At 52.4% G+C, this 19,191-nt stretch overlaps 1 protein-coding gene across 1 annotated transcript in view; it reads right to left on the reverse strand.

Annotated features, from left to right (window-relative positions):
• Positions 1 to 6,695: 6,695 nt before the first annotated feature.
• Positions 6,696 to 19,191, reverse strand: part of PTH1R (parathyroid hormone 1 receptor) — a 104,736-nt gene continuing 92,240 nt past the window's right edge. The window contains exons 11-13 of the mRNA XM_068145814.1: positions 16,572 to 16,713; positions 15,604 to 15,645; positions 6,696 to 14,210 (exon numbers count right to left, since the gene is read on the reverse strand). Coding sequence (XP_068001915.1) covers positions 13,848 to 14,210; positions 15,604 to 15,645; positions 16,572 to 16,713 — 547 coding nt within the window. The 3' untranslated portion in view covers positions 6,696 to 13,847. The remainder of the gene's footprint in view (positions 14,211 to 15,603; positions 15,646 to 16,571; positions 16,714 to 19,191) is intronic.

Consider the following 19,191-nt stretch of genomic DNA (forward strand, 5'->3'; position numbering starts at 1 on the left):
ACAGGAGAGGGCTGGTGTGGTTTGAAGTGAGAAATAACACCAAAACCCAGGTGGTGGAGGCTGTCTGAGAAACTTGCCTGGGGAGAGAAATGCTCCTACCCAAGGGACTACACTCAGAAGAGCTTGGCTGACCCCACACTGGGAACCCTGCTTGTGTTGGAGTGAGAGGGGCTGGAGACAAGGCAGCTCCATGCTGAGCGTGGTTTGTAACCACACTGTGCTCCAATTGCAAAAGGAAGCAATCACCTGAGTCTCCAGGAGTCTTTGTTTTGCTGCTGACACCCTCAGTACCTTGAGGCACCAACTGCCCTCAGATCTGGCTTGTGCAGAAAGCATCCCTAGAAGTCTAGCAAGCTCCTCCAAGGCAGCTGAGCTTGCAGAGACAAAGCCCTGGAGCAATGACAAGGCCAAAGAGAGTCACTGAAGGACTCCTTTTGGATGCTCTCTCTTTCTGATGGCTAAAAGCAGGGAGCTTGGTTGCAAACCAGAGGTTTGCCAGCCTGCCCTTTCTGCCCCCAGGCCCCATCTAGAGCTTGCCTTGGATAATTCCTCCTCTGAGCTTGCTTTTCCTCCTCCTCTGTGTCAGATGGTTGCATCTCCAGCATGACACAGAGGAGGGAGATGGTGGCACAGTAATCACAGCCTCTCTGCTGATCAGAATCAACAAGCATTATGATAAAAGCATCTTAAGCTCTGGGTGTATGAGGCTCCTCTAATGACTGGAGCTGGGTTGGGATGCCCTGGTGCCCTGAGAACCTCTCATGCAGTCTGCTCTCAACAGCAAATCTCTGTTCTTAATAGATCTCTGTCAAAATGAATGGCAAAGAATGAATTTAAATGCATTAAATTTTCAATGTAAATGAATGCAATGAATTTGACCTGCAAGAAATGTCTGATCAGAGACAGGCTCTAATTGAGGGGCCTGCTTATGGCAGGGAGCTTGCACTGGGGAACATTTGAAGGTCTCTTCCAACACAAATCAGTCCATGATGCAGTCAAAACCAAAAAAGCTCAGTGGCAGTGGTCAGAAAGTGAAACAGGAGCCCAGAGCCTCTAAAACCTCCATCCCTGGAGATCCTCAGACCTCAAGGGAATGTGACCCTGAACACACTTTGAGGCTGGGTCTGGTGTTCAAGTTGCACCCCTTAGAGCAAGGTGTTGGCCCAGAGGACCTCCAGAGGCTCTTTGCAGCCTAAGCTGCTCTCCAGGAATGCAACAAATCTATGAAAGGCTTCTTTAGGTTGTCACCATGCAGCCTCCTGTGGTGCTCTCCTGGCTGGCTGGGCCTGGGTCTCCTCGGAGAGGATCCTTGTTTCCCATTTGGGATGGAGCAGTGGGGGCTGCTGCACACTCAGATCTCTCTGTCTTGGGAAGTAAACCTAGGTCCCTCAGCTGCTTCTCACAAGACATGTGCTCCAGACCCTGCACCAGCTTTGTTGTCCTCCTTTGGATGTGTTCCTCAACGAGGAGCTCCTCAGCATCCTTCTTGTAGCGAGGAGCCCACAGCTGCAGGCTTGCAGCACGGAATGGGGCTGGGGTCGATTTCTGCTTTCGGCCTGAATGCAAGGAAGAGCTCAGATGGACCTGAAACCTTCTCCCCGAAGCCAGGAGGAGGTCAGGGGAGATGCTGGGGGGAGGGTGGATTCAGCACACTGCAGGGCTGAGCAAAGCCAGGGGAATGCAAAGCCTCCGACCATTGCTGCAGTTAGCTGGGGGGGGACTGAGGGGAAGATCTGTTTTCCTCGTGCCTCTTGCAGAATTCCAGATGCTTGCCTCCTGATTTGCTTTGCAGAAACCTAAGACCCCCTTCCCATAAACTCCCCCCCCCTTTGGATATTTTTGTCTGGGGAGATGACTCAGAGCTCCACAAAGCAATGTTTTCCTCGCTGTGCAGATCAGGACTCGGTGGCCGCACGCCGGCTGATAGGAGCTGACCAGAAGAATGTGCACAACAATAAACAGGAACCAGTGTGGTGGGCTGGCTGGATCCCTCTGGATTGCTCTTGTCTCTTCTTTTCCTTCAGCTTTTTTTCCCCCCAGAGGAGTCTCATTCCCCTCCAAAACACCATTGCTGGTTCACGGCACCGTAGGATGCTAGGGGTTGGAGGGGACCTCTGGAGATCATCAAGCCCAGCCCTCCTGCCAACCCTTGTGAGTTTGCTGCATGTTTCCCCAAAGCTGGCATTTCCCTCTCAGGGCTCTGCTCCTCAAGTCCTGTGGTTACCAGAGAAGTCAGCTCTCTTTCAAACCCCAAATTGAATTTCCAGTCCTCATGGCTGTGGGGGGAAAAAAAGCTAAACATGGCTCAAGTCTGACCTGCAGTCAGATGGAACATAATCTGCTTCTTCCAAAAGCAAAACAGGAGATGGTGTTTTATAGGGTCCTAGAATGCTTGGAAAGGACCTTTAACATCATCAAGTCCAACCGTCAACCCAACACTGCCATGGCCATCAAACCATGGCCCCAAGTGCTGTGGCCACACAGTTCTTGAAGGCCTCCAGGGACTCCACCACCTCCTTGGGCAGCCTGTTCCAACTCCTGACTGCTCTTGTAGTGAAGAAATTGATCTTCATGTCCAACCTAAACCTCCTCTGGTAGGTACAACCAGAGGCCTTTTCCTCCTGTCCATAGAACCACAGAACCAGTAAGGTTGGAAGAGACCTCAGAGATCATCAAGTCCAGCCTGTCACCCAGCACCTCCTGACAACTAAACCATGGCTCCAAGTGCCACGTCCAATCCCTTTTTGAACACCTCCAGGGACAGGGACTCCACCACCTCCCTGGGCAACACATTCCAGTGGCCAATCTCTCTTTCTGGGAAGGCTTTCTCCTCACCTTCAGCCTAAACTGTCCTACCACTTCATACCAGGGAGAAGAGAGCAGCAACCACATCACTCCAACTTCTTTTCAGGGAGTTGTAGAGAGCCCAAAGGTCTCTCCTCAGCTTCCTCTTCTCCACTCATCTGCAGTCTCTAGAAATACTTGCATGCTGCCTTCAGGACAGCGAGGGTTTAGGATGGAGATAGAGATCAAGAAAGGGCAGAGAGCAGGGACCTGGATATGGCACTGTGTGAAGGTGGAAGAAGAAGAAACCATTTAATGATGAAGTAGAAGCTGTAGCTTCATTAGTACCAAAAGCAAGGTGGTGTTTATTTCCCAAGACACTTCCCCAAAGATGCAGAAATGTGGTGCTGAGGTTCAGCAGCAGCCTTGGTTGAGTTAGAGGATGGCTGGTCTGGATGATCTCAAAGGGCTTTTCCAGCCCCCAATGATTCTGCCTCTCCCAGTGCTAAATCTGCAGGACCTCAAGCACCATTATGAAGGGTCAGGTTGAAAACAAGAGGTGAAGGGGTGTCACAGAATCCCAGTGTGGTGGGGTAGGGAGGGACCTCTGGAGATCAGCCAGGCCAACACCCACAGCAGCTTGCCCAGGGGCACAATGCCCAGGTGGCTTTGGAATCTCTCCAGAGGAGACTCCACAACCTCTCTGGGCAGCCTGGGACAGGGCTTCAGCACCCTCACAACAAACAACTTTCTCCTCCTGGGTTGCAGTTTGTGCCCTCTGCCCCTTGTGCTGTCCCTGGGCACCACTGACAGGAGTCTGGCTTCATCCTCTTGCCCCCCATGCTCCCTTTAGCTCTTGCTGAGCATTGCTCAGATCTCTGGGGCTGCTCTTCTCCAGGCTCAACAGCCCCAGGGCTCTTTCCTCCTCCCCAGAGCTGCTCCAGGCCCCTCAGCAAGGCTTCACTTCACCCTTTTGGACTCTGCACTCCCCAACAAAACCTTGCTCCATGCCACAGATATTTTCTGCTTTAAACCTTCTCCCCCTTTCCCTACCCCAAGTATCTACCAAGTGAGGTTGTGATGTGTCTGTGTAAATCAACCTCACCCCTCGGGGCTCAGCGAGACGATGCTGATGGAGCTGCATGCAGGGCCTGGCCAGGCTGCTCTGTGTGATTTAAACAAGATGTTCCCCAGGCTCAGGCCTAAGTGAATAAATGATTCTTGGCATCTTGGAGAAGCTCATGCTCGTTGAAAACATTTCTTGTTCCAGTGCACTCACCCTGCTCCTTTATTCACTGAGCTCCTCTGCTTGCTTTCTCCTGCTCCCTTCCTCCTGCTCCCTTCCCCTCACCTCCCTACCAGAATGCTTCCAGAATTCTCATGTTCAAAGGTCTTATTTCACAGCTGAGCTAAATCTTTCTTGGTTCCCCCTCTCTCCTGCTCCCTCAGCACCTTCTGTGCAGATATTGTCTTCTAACTGGACTCTTAGTACAGCTAGGTAGGAGGCAAGCCATGAGGAAGAGTTGGGTCTCCATCTCCTCAGGGAGATCACTCCCATTCAGACCTGGCTCCCTCCTTCCTGTGTCTCATCTGTTTTCAGGATCAGGGTTTCCTTCCTGCCCTGTGACACCAGTTCCTGATGTCCATGGCTGATATTCCCTGCTGACCGCTCAGATCTAGACTACAAGGTGATGGTGTGGGAGAGGCCAGAGGGTTGGCTTTGGCTTCTCTTGTCTGGAGCTGTCATGGGTAAAAAGCAATCCCTGCAGTGGTGTTGGAATGATTTCCCAGCTATAGCCTAGGTCCTGGAATCTCCCTCAGTGAGGGATCTCATCAGCCAGATGAGCTCTTTTTCAGCTCATGACCCTCAGAAGAGCCAGTTCAGCCCACTGGGGATTTCACTGCTGAAGAGGTTTGCTTTGTGTCCAGAGCAATGCCATGGTTACCCCAGAGAGGCTAACGAGGGCTGCTCTGTCCAGCCTCTGCTGAGCCAAGGTGTCCTCCAGGATTGCTTCTTCCTTCACAATGAGGGGAGGCTTGGACTGCAACCTTGCAAAGCCAAGCTTGAAACTGAAGGTTGGAAGAGACCCTCAGTTTCATTCCCTCTCACACTGGTAGGAAGGTTGCATCAAGCAGCCTTTAAAGGTCAGAGTTGCAGGTTCCTGCTCTATAAGGGTGATTTCACTACTTTGCTATCTCCCAAGCAGGCCACAAAGCACATTCAACAAGCATGACACGAGCTATTCTGATGCTGGAACCGGCAGATAGACTCCAGATAGACTCCTGGAGTGAGTCTAGTGGGCTCCAACCCTGCTGCATACGTGGCCACGACTTAACCACCTGATGCAGCCTTCCTCCCTCACCACACACAGGCTGTGTGGAGAGGGCTAGAAGCATGGTCTGAGATACACCTGCTGCTTCAGGTTGATCATCCACCACCATCACTGCATCCACCTCTCCTCCTAGGCAGGATTAACTTGGTGCTGCATATAAAACCCAGCTGTTAAGAGCTCTGGCAGATATCAATCCTTCTCGTCTCCAAAGAGGTATCACTTCCAAACACTCAGAGCTTGGCCTGGAGCCCTTTCTCTTGCTCAAAGTTTGGCTGCTTCCATCTCCTCTGTTTTCCATGGGCAGATGAAGGTACTTTCAGCAGGGCTAATGTTACTTGTTAATCCCTGTGGCATTCAGCAGAGCTCAGAGAGATGGAAAATTCCTTGCAAGGGTTTTGTTCTTCGAGAGAGGACTGAAGAGCTTTGGAGCTGCTGCTCAGCCAGCAGCAAGCTGAGGCTTCTGCTTCTCAGGGGGGAAAAATACCTGGGGGCTTATGGCAACCTACATCTGGCTTCTTCATCTCTCTTTGACTCAGTGTCACTATCTCCCATCCCAGATTCCCCTAGGTTGCATCTAAGGGCATTTAGACCCTGGTTGGGCTGAGCTGTTGGCTCCAGGTGCAGAAAAGGGTTGAGCATTCTGCCCCTGGTTGGGCTGAGCTGTTGGCTCTGAGTGCAGAAAAGAGTTGGAGAGAAACCATCTGAGCAGTGAGAATTCTGGCAGCATGGGTGGGAAAAGGATGGTTGAGCATCCAGGGATGTGCTTAGATGCTCATTGGGGGAGGGCTACATCTGTCCTTCAGACCACCTCCAGCCACAGCGCAGCCACCTCAAAGCACTGGGAGCCCACTGAGATGGTCACCTTCCTTTTTGCTTCAGAGGCAACCTGATTCTGCCTAATTCTGGGGGGGAAAAAAGAAAGAAATCTGGTCCCCAAAGAGTGATGGTGAATGGAGTCAAGTCCAGTTGGTGACTGGTCACCAGTGCTGAGCCCTGGGGTCATTGCTCTCCAATCTCTATCCATGACCTGGGGCAGGGGATTGAGGCTCCTTCAGTCAGTCTGCAGATGACACCAAGTTGGGTGGGAGCCTTGGTCTGCTGTGGAGGATCAAGATGCTCTACAGAGGGATCTGAACAGGCTGGAGGAATGGGTGAGGCCAAAGGGATGAGGTTCAACAAGTCCAAGTGCTGTGTCCTGCACTTGGGTCACACCAACCCCATGAATGCTCCAGGCTGGGGGCAGGGTGGCTGGAAACTGCCCAGTGGATAGGGACCGGTGTTGGAGGGTTGGTTGACAGCAGCTGGAGATGAGCCAGGGGGCCAAGAAGGCCACCAGCAGCCTGAGCTGGGACAGCAGTGGTTCTAGCAGGAGCAGCTCCAGCAGGAGCAGGGCAGGGATTGTCCCCCTGGGCTGGGCACTGGTGAGGCCACAGCTTGAATCCTGAGGTCAGTTTTGGGCTTCTCACTCCAAGGAGAACGTTGAGAGGCTGGAGCTGGTCCAGAGAAGGGCAACAAAGCTGGGGAAGGGTCTAGAGCACAAAAGTTTATTCCCACCTGTCTGTGACCTTTATGAGCTGGAGGAGCTCATGGAGCTCCTTCCTCATGAACCCAGAGGAACACCTACCCCAGGGTGCTCCTGAAGGATTGGCAAGGCTCTGAGCCCTGTAGGCAGGAAAAGACACAGAACAAAATCTTTCATCAGAACCAGTGAAGGGTTTTGTGGTTGAACTTTAATTCCCTTTTACATACACCTGTGGTTTGTCACTTTCAGCTGCTTGTTTTGGTCCATAGAGAAAGCAGAAGTGGAGGAATGTAAACCTTATGCCTGCCTGAAGGCAACACCCCTGTAACACACACACAAAGAAATCACAGCTTTGTCCTTCAGTGTTTTGGTTCTGTCCCTCTTCTGAAGTGAAATGAGGTCTTAGAAGCCCCTTCAATGAAAGCTCACTGAAGATGGAGAGGGAAGAACCCACCCCAGCTCCTCTCCCTCCTGCTCAGACCAGGCAAAAAAGGAGCCAATGTCTTCCAGACTCCTTGGGTAGAGCCTACAGACCACTGTGAGTAGCAGAGGCTTCTTTTCTACTGTCCAGACCCCATCACTCCTGGTGACCACCACAGCTGGGTCACCTTGAAGAAGCTGAGATGGAGCAGTGAGTTTTAGCAGCAGGTCTGTCTCTTAAGGCATGCCCCAAGCTCATGCAGGTAGCAAGAGATCAGCATCGTTGGATGAGGCATGGAGCAGCTTGCTCAAGGGGAAGATGTCCCTGCCCATGGCAAGGGGGCTGGGGCTAGATGGTCCTTATGGTCCTTTCCAAACCATTCTGTGATTCTCTGCTAGTGTTTCTGAGCACAGGGGTGGGCCAAAGCACTGGCTTTGGGTGATGGAGTTTGGCTGTGCCTATCCTTCTGCTTCTGCCACCAACTGATTTGGCTGGATAATGGTTGGACTTGATGAGCTTAAAGGTCTTTTCCAACCAAAATGATTCTAGGAGTCTCTGAATTTCCTCTCCCACCAGCTCTACCTCATACAAAGTGTCCTTTCAAACATTTCACCTTGTGAATGGCAATAAATGGCTTCTTGGTCAGCCTTCCCTGCAGGCATTTAGAGAAAGCAAGAAAGGCAAAAGCTTGGCCTGGCAGGAAGCCCCCAGCTCTACAGCTGTAGAAGGGCTGGGGCCTGGTGTAATGCTCTGGTTTAAGTAGATGCTGCTTCTCTGGTGAAGTCATTGCTTTGTCTTCTCTTTTTGGGCACCTGAGGGCTGCCTGTTAGGAGAACATCCTTCCCTGCAGCTTGTGTCAAGTGGATATTGGATCTTTACTTCCCAGGATGGAGGTCCAGGCGCTTTGGAAACCCGATGCACACCAATCCCATCCATCTCAAACATCTTAATCCCTTGCCTTTTCCCAGCCAAGCATCTAACATCCTAAATCCCCACGTGGAGAGGCTGATCCCAAGAGATGACACTGATGTGGTCACTTGTGAAGCATTTCAGGAGAGAAAATTGCCACTCAGATCATCTTCTTCCTCTTGGTGTCTGCTCTCTGGTCTTGTGCTATCTAAAGCACCCTGACGTGTGGGTGGCCAAAGGGACACCCTGAAGCATGGGTGGCCAAAAGGACACCCTGACATGTGGGTGGCCAAAGGGACACCCTGAAGCATGGGTGGTCAAATGGACACCCTGACATGTGGGTGGCCAAATGGACACCCTGACATATGGGTGGCCAAAAGGACACCCTGAAATATGGGTGACCAAAAGGACACCTTGACACATATGGGTCACAGCTAGAACACAAAGCTCAGACCAGGTCAGCAGGAGAGGACATGAACCACACAGACTGCTGCCCAGCTTCCCATGATGAGGCCTAGCCTGGCTTTCAGCAAACTCCTGGATACCAATGGGTGGAAAAGAGAAGCATCTACACCAGCAAGGATCAATGCTGCACGTGGGAAGGCTTCACAGGTTCATCCAACCTCTCCCTTGAAGGTCAACTCCTAAAGTGCTTCCTCTCATTTCATGCAGTCCTATGTCAAGTGAAAGAGTCATTGACCATAGTGAGAGAGAGATTCAGGTGGGCTAAGGGAGGTGCTGATCCCTCTCCTCCTCATTCTGCTTGGAGCTTTCTAGGTGGAAGGTGTGAAGACAAATCAGAGAACCCAACCCTGAAGCATCAAAACCTGGAAAACTTTGAAGCCAGCCACTGAGTTTGTTGAAGCAGCAAACAGAGACAATAAAATAAACCAAAACAAAGCTGGAGGTCTTTCCTCTGAATGCATTTTCATGACTTTAGATGGAAAAATTCTTCCCAGCAGTGGGGATGTTCTATGACCTTCAGCCAATTGCCCAGAGACAGATAAACCAAGCCAAGCCCTGGCTGAAGAGCTTGATCTGGGGAGACCTTTGTGAACTGATTTGGCTGTAAAATGGATCAGACAAGAGGAAGCAGAGTGGAGGAATGGTGGAGGAACAGGACAAGACATGATCTCATCTGAACTAAGCCCAAGGAGCGTGCAGAAGGTATAAAACACTTCTGTTTGCACGTACCCAGGCAGAGCAGAAATGACAAAGGTGCTGCCAAGAGTCATCCTGAAGAGACACAAGGCTGAGGAAGGTTTGGCAGCTCTGTGTCCATCCAGCAAAGAGGTAGATGAAGTAGGAAGGACTCATGAGGAAAAGCTGAGTGTGCTGCTGTGGATGGGAATAGAAGAGGTGCTGGAGCTGGTCAGGCATTGGAGCAGGCTGCCCAGGCTGGTGGCAGAGTCATCATCCCTGGGGGTGCTCGAAACCCAAGTGGACATGGCACTTTGGGACATGGTTTGGGGAGCATGGTGGTGGTGGATTGATTCTTGGACTTGATGGTCTTGGAGGTCTTTTCCAACCTCAATGATCCTATGATTCTGTGACAAGCTGAAGCTGCCAGAAGGTGAGATTCCCTGCCTAACCCAGCACCTCCATGGCTCTGGAGGAGATGAACAACCAAAAGCTGGGCAAGGAGATTTCTCCCCATGGGAGCCACTCAGCTGAGATATGGCAGTGCCCAGCCTGGCCTGCATCAGCCCAGGAGGCTTAGAGGAGTGAGAGGGTCTACAGGACTCCTGAGCATTGCCAACTGCTTTATAGGATGGGAAGAAAAGGAGTACAAAGCTGACACCATGGAGAAGGGAGAAGCAGCAGCACAGTGGTAACCAGCTCCTCTGGACCTTTGTCTCCTTGAAGTGACCTTGAGAAAGTCTCTCCTGCCTCTGTGGCTGCTGCTCATCACCTCCAAAGTTATCTGCTCTCCATGCTCCACCTTCCCATGTCAGACCTGTACCAGGAGGGACAAAACCCATCAAGGATTTACAGTGGTCACTGGGCTCACAGCCAAATGCATCCTCATCTCACCACACTTCTGTGTTCTGTGGCCTCTGGGGTTATATTTGTACTGGGAGATGAGAGAGGAGAGGAACCATCACTCAGAGTGGCCTCAGGCATTTGGATGGGGCTACAATGTCCTTGAGAAATGCTCACAGCTCCTGGTGAGGGAGGAAGGGAGGAATACCCCACCCTGCATCTGGAGACTTTGGCTCAGCACCCCCAAGAGCACTCTGCTTGATGCCCATTTAGGGCAAATCCCAGCCACAGGGTCTGCTTTCCTCTGCTTTCAGGCACCTCAGGTCTGATCCCTTCCTTTGTGGGATCAGTGGAGGACACCCTTGGGTCCTTAGCTGGTAGATCCTGCTCTGTCCACTCAGTCAGGAGCCTGTGATCAGCCCAGGAAGGAGGAGCCACTGATGGTGGAGTTATCCCCACCTGGGTTTCAGCATCTTCCCAGGTTTTGGACTGGAAGGATGAAGGGGAAAGAAAAAAACATTCCTTCCATTGCCCAACCCTCTTAGAAAAGTCATTTTTGAATCTCCATTGAGTGACCATCTTGGCCATTTACTCAAAGCACTTCAGTGCTGACCACCTTCCAGCCCAGGCTGGTTTGGTATTTAGTTATTTGATGAGGGATTTGATGAGGATTTTATGGCTCTTGCTGATTCCTTGAACTTCACAAAGTGATTCCCAGTGATGTCTCCAGGCCTCAGGAGCAAGCAAAGAGTGACTCCCTGGGGGAGGGGGGGCTTGGCTCTAGTTGTTTTCTGCAGTTGCTTTGTTCCAGCAGTGAATTGATGCTAAAAAAATGTCTTTAAGTGAGAAAATCACTGCAGCTACTTGGCAGGATGCAAGCACAACCTCCTTCTGGAAGGGTGGAGGGTCAGGGCCAGTGTAATTTAGTGCTCTCCCCTCTCTCATTGGTGGTTCAGCCACATGGGATGCTCTGAAAGCCAGCTGCTAACAACTTCTGTGCCCCTTGGTTGCCTCCAGAAGCCACAGCAGCACTTGTGAGGAGAAGGCAAGGCATGAGTGGAGCTGGGATGAGCCAGCTCTCAGCTCAGCTGGGTTCAGCTCAGCTGGGTCCAGCTGCATGACAGACTTTCCCCAGAGCTGCCTTTCCCTGCAAGGCTGCTTAACTTTGGCATTTGTTAAGAAGTGTGGCCAGCAGGTAGGAGATCCTCCCCCCACCTCTGCTCTGCCCTAGTGAGGACATATCTGGAATACAGTGTCCAGTTCATTGCTCCACCGTTCAGGAGAGACAGGGAACTGCTTCAGAGAGTCCAACAGAGGCTGGGAAGCAAAGGCTGAGAGCCCTGGGGTTGTTGAGCCTGGAAAAGAGCAGCCCCAGAGGGCAGCTGAGCAATGCTCAGCAAGAGCTGAAGGGAGCAGGGGGGGCAAGAGGCTGGGGCCAGGCTCTGCTGAGTGGTGCCCAGGGACAGCACAAGGGGCAGAGGGCACAGACTGGAGCCCAGGAGGTTCCATCTGAGCAGGAGGAGAAAGTTGTTTGTTGTGAGGGTGCTGGAGGCCTGTCCCAGGCTGCCCAGAGAGGTTGTGGAGTCTCCTGGTGTGGAGAGCTTCCAACCCCCCCTGGGCACTGTGCCCCTGGGCAGTGTGCTGTGGGTGCCCTGCTGGGGCAGGGCTTGGGCTGAGGGAGCTCCAGAGGTCTCTCCTTACCTCTCCCTGCTGGGACTCTGAAATTCTGGGCTGTTATATGAGTAACAACAACAACTGCTGACTCCCTACAGAGAGAGCTTTGGGGAGGGCAGTCCCCAGACTTGCCCTCAGAAGAGCAGCTGATTGTCTCAACTGGATGCATCTCAGAGATGCTGCTGGATGTGACCCTGCTGCTTCTGTATCTAAAGGATCAGGACAGAGGGAAGATCATCCCATGGGCCCCACCTGCATCCTAAAGGGCTTCTGCCACCTTGCCCAATATATCTTTCCTGTTCCATTTGAGAGGATCCAGATGAGGTGAAAATGCTGCAGAATGCTTGCCAAGGAGGGTGAAAAAGAAAGAAGATGAAAAAGGAAAGCTCCATGAGGAGGAGACTCTCAGCAAGGGAGCAGGGATCTTATGGCAGAAGCTGAAGCTCCAGAGCCCTTCCTTCCTGGTAGCAGATGCTGCAGCTGGGAAGTTTGGTCACGGTTCCTAATATCTCACTTTTGAAAGCTGCTAGAGACCCTTCAGTAGATGATCATGGCCATGGAGGCCTTAAGCTGGGGGTTGGACTCAGTGATCTTAGAGGTATTTACCATCCCAAACCATTCTATGATCCTGTGACCAGCTGCTGTAAAGGCAACGCACTGCTGGCCAGCAAGAACTGTGCCTCTCCATCCTGCTGAAGGATGATGTGGAGCAGAAAGCTACCTCTGGGACATCCTGCAAAGGTTCCCTGCAAGGGCAGCTCTGTGCTGACAAAGATCTTCCTGATCCCTCCCCTTTGGGAAGGAGACATTTCCCTGTGCTCTTCCCTAGGGAAGCATCCACAAGAGCATTTCCTCACCTGAGCATCCCTAGGCCAGCTCAGTGACTTTGGGGTGAAGTTAGACTTGCCTGAGCTGCTGCACCTCTGGGTGTGTGGGACCCAAACACAAAGAAGAGGGAAGTCAGAAGGTGGCCATGCATGAGGCAACCTTGAGTTAGTTTGCCTTTGGGGCTCATGAAGGTCTGTGTGGCTGTATCCACCAGCTGCTGGGGGATGCAGGGAGGCTGTTGGTGGAGGCTTTTGTCCCCCTGAGGGTTTGGACTGGTGAGGAACAGGAAATTCAGAGAAACTCAGCCACTTCAGAGCTTTGTTTTTTAAAATAAAACCAAATGATTGAAGTCTGTTTCCATCAGCAGCCCCAGAAAGGGTTGGCTGCCCTCTGAGCTCCTTGCAGCCACCCACCCAGGGGCATCCCCACCCCCCAACCCCTGCCCCAACATCTGCCCAGCCTCACCCCGCTTGCTGAGGCCTTCTCCACTGCTGCTTCTGGAAGAACAAAGAGGTCACAGCTTCTGATACCTGCATTTCCCACCCTCAGATTGCACTGCTGTCTCCTGCCCTGCTGCCTCCTGCCCTGCTGCCTCCTGCCCTGCTGCTGGGACTCTCAGGCCAGGGCAAGCAGAGCAGAGTTTTGTACCTGCAGCCAGCACCCGTGAGCTGTTAACCCTGCCTGCCCCAGAGGAGCATTTTGCCAAGGAGTGAGGTGGCCCAGGGGGAGACCACACGATGTGTTGACCCCTGTCTGGATGAGCAGGCAGCTGTGACCTCCGAGAGGGCTTGGTCAGTGTCCTGTGTGCCCCCAGGCAGACTTTACAGGGAAAGAGCAAACCAGACTGGAGAGGTCGATGCCCAGGGTGGCTTGTGCCCTGGCCAGAAGATGCCATTGTACACTCCTGGGGTGGGTTGTACCCTCACAAGAAGGTGACACCGTACACTCCCCACAAGACTCTTGCTTTCCTGGCTGAGCCTGCTGTCCTCCTCGGCTGTCCTCCTCGGCTGCCCGCGCTCTCCAAGGGGTCCAAGGACCACGGTGCTGCTTCGCAGCCCTCCCTCCTCAGCTCTCAGTACCTCTGTGGTTCATCTGGGCTGGACAGCCCCTGCCTCCATCAGCACCAGGGAGACCTGGCTCACCCAGCAGGTGGAGGTGACCCCCAGCTGGCCCCATTGGAAGCTCACTTCTCTTCCCCCATAGAACTCAACCTCTCGTTCCACAGACCAGAGAAGCTGTATGGGAACCCTTGGCATCCAAGGCGTGGCCTGATCCTCTCTTGCCCACTAAATGCTCTCCAGGAACCTTATTCATCCTTTTGCTTCTTTGGTTGTCTTTTTCTCCCTCCCTGTTTTCCTTTGTGTGTGTTTGTTTTTGAACCTCCTTCCTCTCTTTACATCACAGTCTCTCTCTCTTCTTCAACGAGCGCTGTGGGTCTGTCTGCATCGTACAGCCCCGAGCCGTTCAGGTACTCCTCATCTTTGTTGTACTGCTCTGGTCCAGAGGAGGGCATGGAGTTCTCAGAAATGGAGCCATTTTTAACGTAACCTGGCAAATTCCGGTGCCCATTGAGGGTCCCTGGGATCAGTCTCGTGTTGAGGTGCAGCGCAAGTGCCCCTCTCGTGGCTACATTGGTGATGCTGGTGTGGGAAACCATTGGTCCATAGCTGTAGGTTGTGCTCCCACTCCGAGCTTTCCTTTTAAAGTCAAGTGCTAATGTCCACCTGCTCCATGACTTCTTGATCTCTGCCTGGACCTGAGAGGCAAGGAGGGGAAAACAAGTGTGAGTGGGAGGGGAGAAGGGGAGACAGTATCAGGAGGTAGCAACTGAGGGGCAAGGAGGGGAAACAAGCATGAGTGGGAAGAGAGAAGGGGAGAGAGTATCAGGAGGTAGCAACTGAGGGGCAAGGAGGGGAAAACAAGTGTGAGTGGGAAGAGAAAAGGGGAGAGAGTATCAGGAGGTAGCAACTGAGGGGCAAGGAGGGGAAACAAGCATGAGTGGGAAGAGAGAAGGGGAGAGAGTATCAGGAGGTAGCAACTGAGGGGCAAGGAGGGGAAACAAGCATGAGTGGAAGGGGAGAAGGGGAGAGAGTATCAGGAGGAGGTAGCAACCGAAGGCAGAATGGGTGAGGAACTCTCTGGGGAGTGAAACTGGAAGGCAGAAGAAATTCAGGCCAAGTCTGCCCTTTGCAGATGAACCTTTTGATACTGGGAAGCTTGAAGGGCTGAAAATAGGGAAAGAGCTAAGGAAATGGGGAAATCCTCTAAGGAAATGGGGGAAACATCTGAGGAAATGGGGAAACAACTAAGAAAATAGGGAAATAGCTGACAAAATGGGGGAAAATGGGTGCTAAGACTCTGCCAAGGCTAAGGGATGGTGACCAGCACATCAGGAGAGAGTCTTCTTGACCTACCATGAGTGTCAAAGTGGGATGAACCACCTCCAGCTAGAAATTTCCTCTAGAAAGGACTGCTTGAGCCTGATGATCCCACTTCTGGATGGCTAAAATCCCCTGTTGGTATGGATTTCACCTGGGCTTTATGCTGTAGAACATCAACAGCATATCTGGAGCTCTGTTTTCCCCTTAAAACCCCATAAATCTGGGGCAGAGCAGCCTGGTGTTGGGCTGTGGAAGAGGCTCTGTTCTGCTGGTGTGCATCCACTGACTATCTAACTATGACTTTGCAGCCATAAAGGGGATGAATTAGAAGCAAAGACATGGAAGCCTAACCCTCTGGAAAGAGGTGGGGGGAAAGGTCAGTAAGGCCTGGACCACCAGGAGAGCTTGCTGCTTAGGTAGGTGCTCCATCAATCCATTTTCCTTCCTACCACAGGTCTGAAATTAAGCAGCACTAAAAAGCTTTGTGCAGGGAAAACAAAACCACACCACTTTCTTTTCTTCCCCCCCTTGGGTCTCCTTCTCCTCCTTCCAGTAGCTCATTTATTAGGGACATGTTGGCCTGGATGTCTTCCATGTCCAAAACTGAGGGTTATGAAGTTTGTAGGTGGGGCTGAGCTCTGGCACTGGATGCTAACCCAGGGTTGTGGCTCTAGGATAAGTGAGGGAATGTTGCTGTGCACCCATCCTGTTGTGTGGCTGCAGCTAAGCTGAAGAGGAAAGGAAAGCATTGAGCAGCTGGGAGCTTACCTCTCCATTGCAAAAGCAGTATATGATGGCAACAAAAAATCCCTAGGAGGAAGAACAGACAACACAGTAAGGTTAATCTTGCTGAGTGTGACTTGGCCTTTCCTGCTGGAGCTGCCCAGCGTCCTGATGCCCTCCTGAATCAGTGACATCCATCAGATGCTCTTTGTCATGAGTGTAAGGAACGTGGCACAGCTCAGCAGCACGTGGGGGACAAATGCAGCTTCCCTGAGGGCTGCTGACAAAGTAGAGAGGCCTCTGGGTTGTGGCTTGTGGAGTGTAGAACTGGCTCAGTGGAACCATCAGAGGAATTCAAACGTGAGAAAATCACCCAGGTCCCTCTGGTGCTCTAAAGCCAGCTGAAGATAAGCCAGCATGTGCCCAGGTGGCCAAGATCCTGGCTTGGATCAGCTATGGTGTGGCCAGCAGGACAGAGAGATAATTGTCTTTGTCCTTTTATTGGACACTCTGAGCCCTTAAATGCTGTGGTTTGGAAATAGAAAGCATGCCTGATACTGAAATACTGTGGAATCATCTTGGGGGGGAATTCTGGTGGGATGTAAACCAGCCCTGCTCCAAAGGCAACCTTTCACCCTCAGCAGGGACCTGGAACAGCTCTGTGAGAGCCCTGGGGCTGAGAGCCTGGAGAAGGGCAGCCCCAGAGGGCTCCTGAGCAATACCCAGGAGGTTCCACCTGAGCAGGAAGAGAAAGTTGTTTGTTGTGAGGGTGCTGGAGGCCTGTCCCAGGCTGCCCAGAGAGGTTGTGGAGTCTGCTGGTGTGGAGAGCTTCCAACCCCCCCTGGGCATTGTGCTGCTGGGCACTGTGCTGTGGGTGCCCTGCTGGAGCAGGGCTTGGGCTGGGGGAGCTCCAGAGCTGCCTCCCAACCCCTCCCTGCTGGGGTTCTGGGATTTCCCTCCTATCTCCACTAAATTTCTCATTATCTGGCCCCAGAGTTGAACAGCTACAGTACCTGGAAAGAGTTGAAGAGCATTTCATAGTGCATTTGGACTTGCCAAAGAATCCCTGACACGTCTGTGTATGGCATAGCCATGAAAACAATATAGTGAACACCAAACAGAGGCATAAGGACGAGGGTAGATTTCAGCAGCTTCCTGTAGCAAGAAGGAAGGAGAAAGACACAAAGATCAGCGAATGGAATCAGCTTCCCAACCAGGCTCCTCCTTGGGCACAAGTTGTGTATCATGCTGCTCTTCCTTACATGTCCCTTTGGGCTTGGACATCTTACATAGGCATCATCTCCACCTGCAGATTCAAACTGTTCCTTCTCCTCTGGTGTGTGACTCAACCCAGACCATCCTGCAGCATGCCTTGGTGTGCTGGTCTAACCCTCTCCACATAGAAACATAGGATTGTTAGGGTTGGAAGGGACCTCAAGGCTCAGCCAGTTCCAACCCCCCTGCCATGGGCAGGGACACCTCACACCACAGCAGGTTGCTCACAGCCACATCCAGCCTGGCTGCAAACACCTCCAGGCAGGAGGCTTCCACCACCTCCCTGGGCAGCCTGTGCCAGGCTCTCACCACCCTCATGGGGAACAACTTCTTCCTAACATCCAATCTCAATCTCCCCATTTCTAGTTCTGCTCCATCCCCCCCAGTCCTATCCCTCCCTGACACCCTCCAAAGTCCCTCCCCAGCTTTCTTGGAGCCCCCTGCAGATCCTGGAAGGCCACAATTAGGTCTCCTCTGAGCCTTCCCTTCTCCAAACTGCCCCCATGCGATGCTGGTGTAGGGGCTGGAGGTGAAGAGGCTTTAGATGTCTTTTGTCAGCCTCAGCTTTGGGTCAGGATCATGGGTAGAGGGTAGAAGGATGACTGGAAAGGAATGTGCCAGCTGCTTCCAGCCCTCTGGCACTGGATCTGCTTGTCCCAAAGGGATGGTTCTGCTTCAGCTGACAACTGAATGTGGCCCTGTGCAATCCAGAGCAGCTGCCACTGGGGTCAGTAGGGAGGTTTGGACTAGAGGGCCTCCAGAAGTCCCTTCCAACCTCAACCATTCTATGGCTCCTGTTTATCAAGGCAAGACACAAAGGTCTGCCCTGGGTTAGTGCCTCCTGTGCACAGAGCAGGGCTGGTGGAGGGGGGAGAGCAGGATCACAATACAGAGATCTGGATATGAAGAGGCCATTGCACTCTAGGGCAAGCAGGTGAGCACTTGCAGAAGGTGCTTTGGACTACAGCATCACTTGGAAAGGCTCTTTGTAAAGAGCAGCTCCATCTCAGCACAGGACCTGGCCTGGGGGCTAGGGGCAGGCACAGTGCAACCCCCAGTTCTTGGCTGGCTTCCCCCCTGAAGGAACCACCCTTGCCATGGAGTGATATTAGCTGAGGGATTAAACCTCCTGCCAAGAGCAGCAGCAAGTCACCAAGAGCTGGAGGTTATGGAGGAGGGCAGGCACCACTACCAGAAAGACCTGGGGCCTCCTCTTGTCCAGCAACTGCAAACCACTGAGGGAACTTAACACATTAAAAGGAGAAGGCTTCATCCAAACCATAATTAGCAGCAAGCTCCAGCCAGGGAGAAATAAATAAATAGATAAATCAGAGCCCTGACAGGGCAGCAAAGGAAAACACTGGGGTGCTCTCCTGCCAAATCTCATTCCTGCTCCAAAAGAAATGTCTTGTGTGTGAGCAGGGCAGCAGTGACCTCATGGTTTGCAGCCCAAACCATGCTCCTCCTCCCCCTCCCCTGCATGTGTCCTGCTGGGCAGCTGCAGCTCAGGAGGCTCTGAGAAGCTTTGGGAGCTCTCAAGCAGCTGAAGGTATCTCAGCAATCTGCTTTTGCTCTCCATTTTTGAGCCTGCTACGAGGATCTGGAATCACCAAGAGAGAAGCAGCTGGCAGAACAAAGGGAAAGCAAACAAACAACAACTGCCAAATTTCCAGCAAAAAGCCCAGAAGAGATTTTCTTTCCCCCCCTTCAGCTGGCACCACCCTCTGAGGGGCAGAGCTGCCCAGCAGAGCTGTGCCAGAGCACAGAGGGGAATCAATACATCCAAGCAAGTTGCAGGGGCTTCCACAGCATCAACAATGCTTTGATTTGTCCTGCTCTTGGTTCCAGGCCAGCCCAGTCACTTCCAAATTGGCTGAAGAGGCTGAATTCCTCTCTTTAACCCATGAGGCAGGTCCCCAAGGTTGGATTTGAAATGTTTAGAGGTTTAAACTGCTGTTGATTCCACCAGCGGCCTGGCCTGGAGCAGCAGTGGTGTGGGCAGCAGCAGCAGGGCAGGGATGGTGCCCCTGGGCTGGGCACTGGGGAGGACACAGCTGCAATCCTGGGGTCAGTTTTGGGCTTCTCAGTCCAAGAAAGACATTGAAGGGCTGGAGCAGGTCCAGAGAAGGGCAACTAAGCTGGGGAAGGGTCTAGAGCAGAAGTCTTGTGAGGAGCAGCTGAGGAACCTGGGTTTGTTCACCATGGAGAAAAATAAGCTGAGGGAAGACCTTTTGGCTCTCTCCAACTCCCTGTTTGGAGCCAGGTGGGGGTTGGTCTCTTCTCCCAAGGAACAAGGACAAGAGGAAAACAGCCTCAGGTTGCCCCAGGGGAGGTTTAGGTTGGACATGAGGAACAATT

The sequence above is a fragment of the Melanerpes formicivorus genome, unplaced genomic scaffold, assembly GCF_026170545.1.
Source record: "Melanerpes formicivorus ecotype bairdi unplaced genomic scaffold, bMelFor1.0.p_v2 SCAF_13, whole genome shotgun sequence".
NCBI classification, from domain to species: Eukaryota; Metazoa; Chordata; class Aves; order Piciformes; family Picidae; genus Melanerpes; species Melanerpes formicivorus.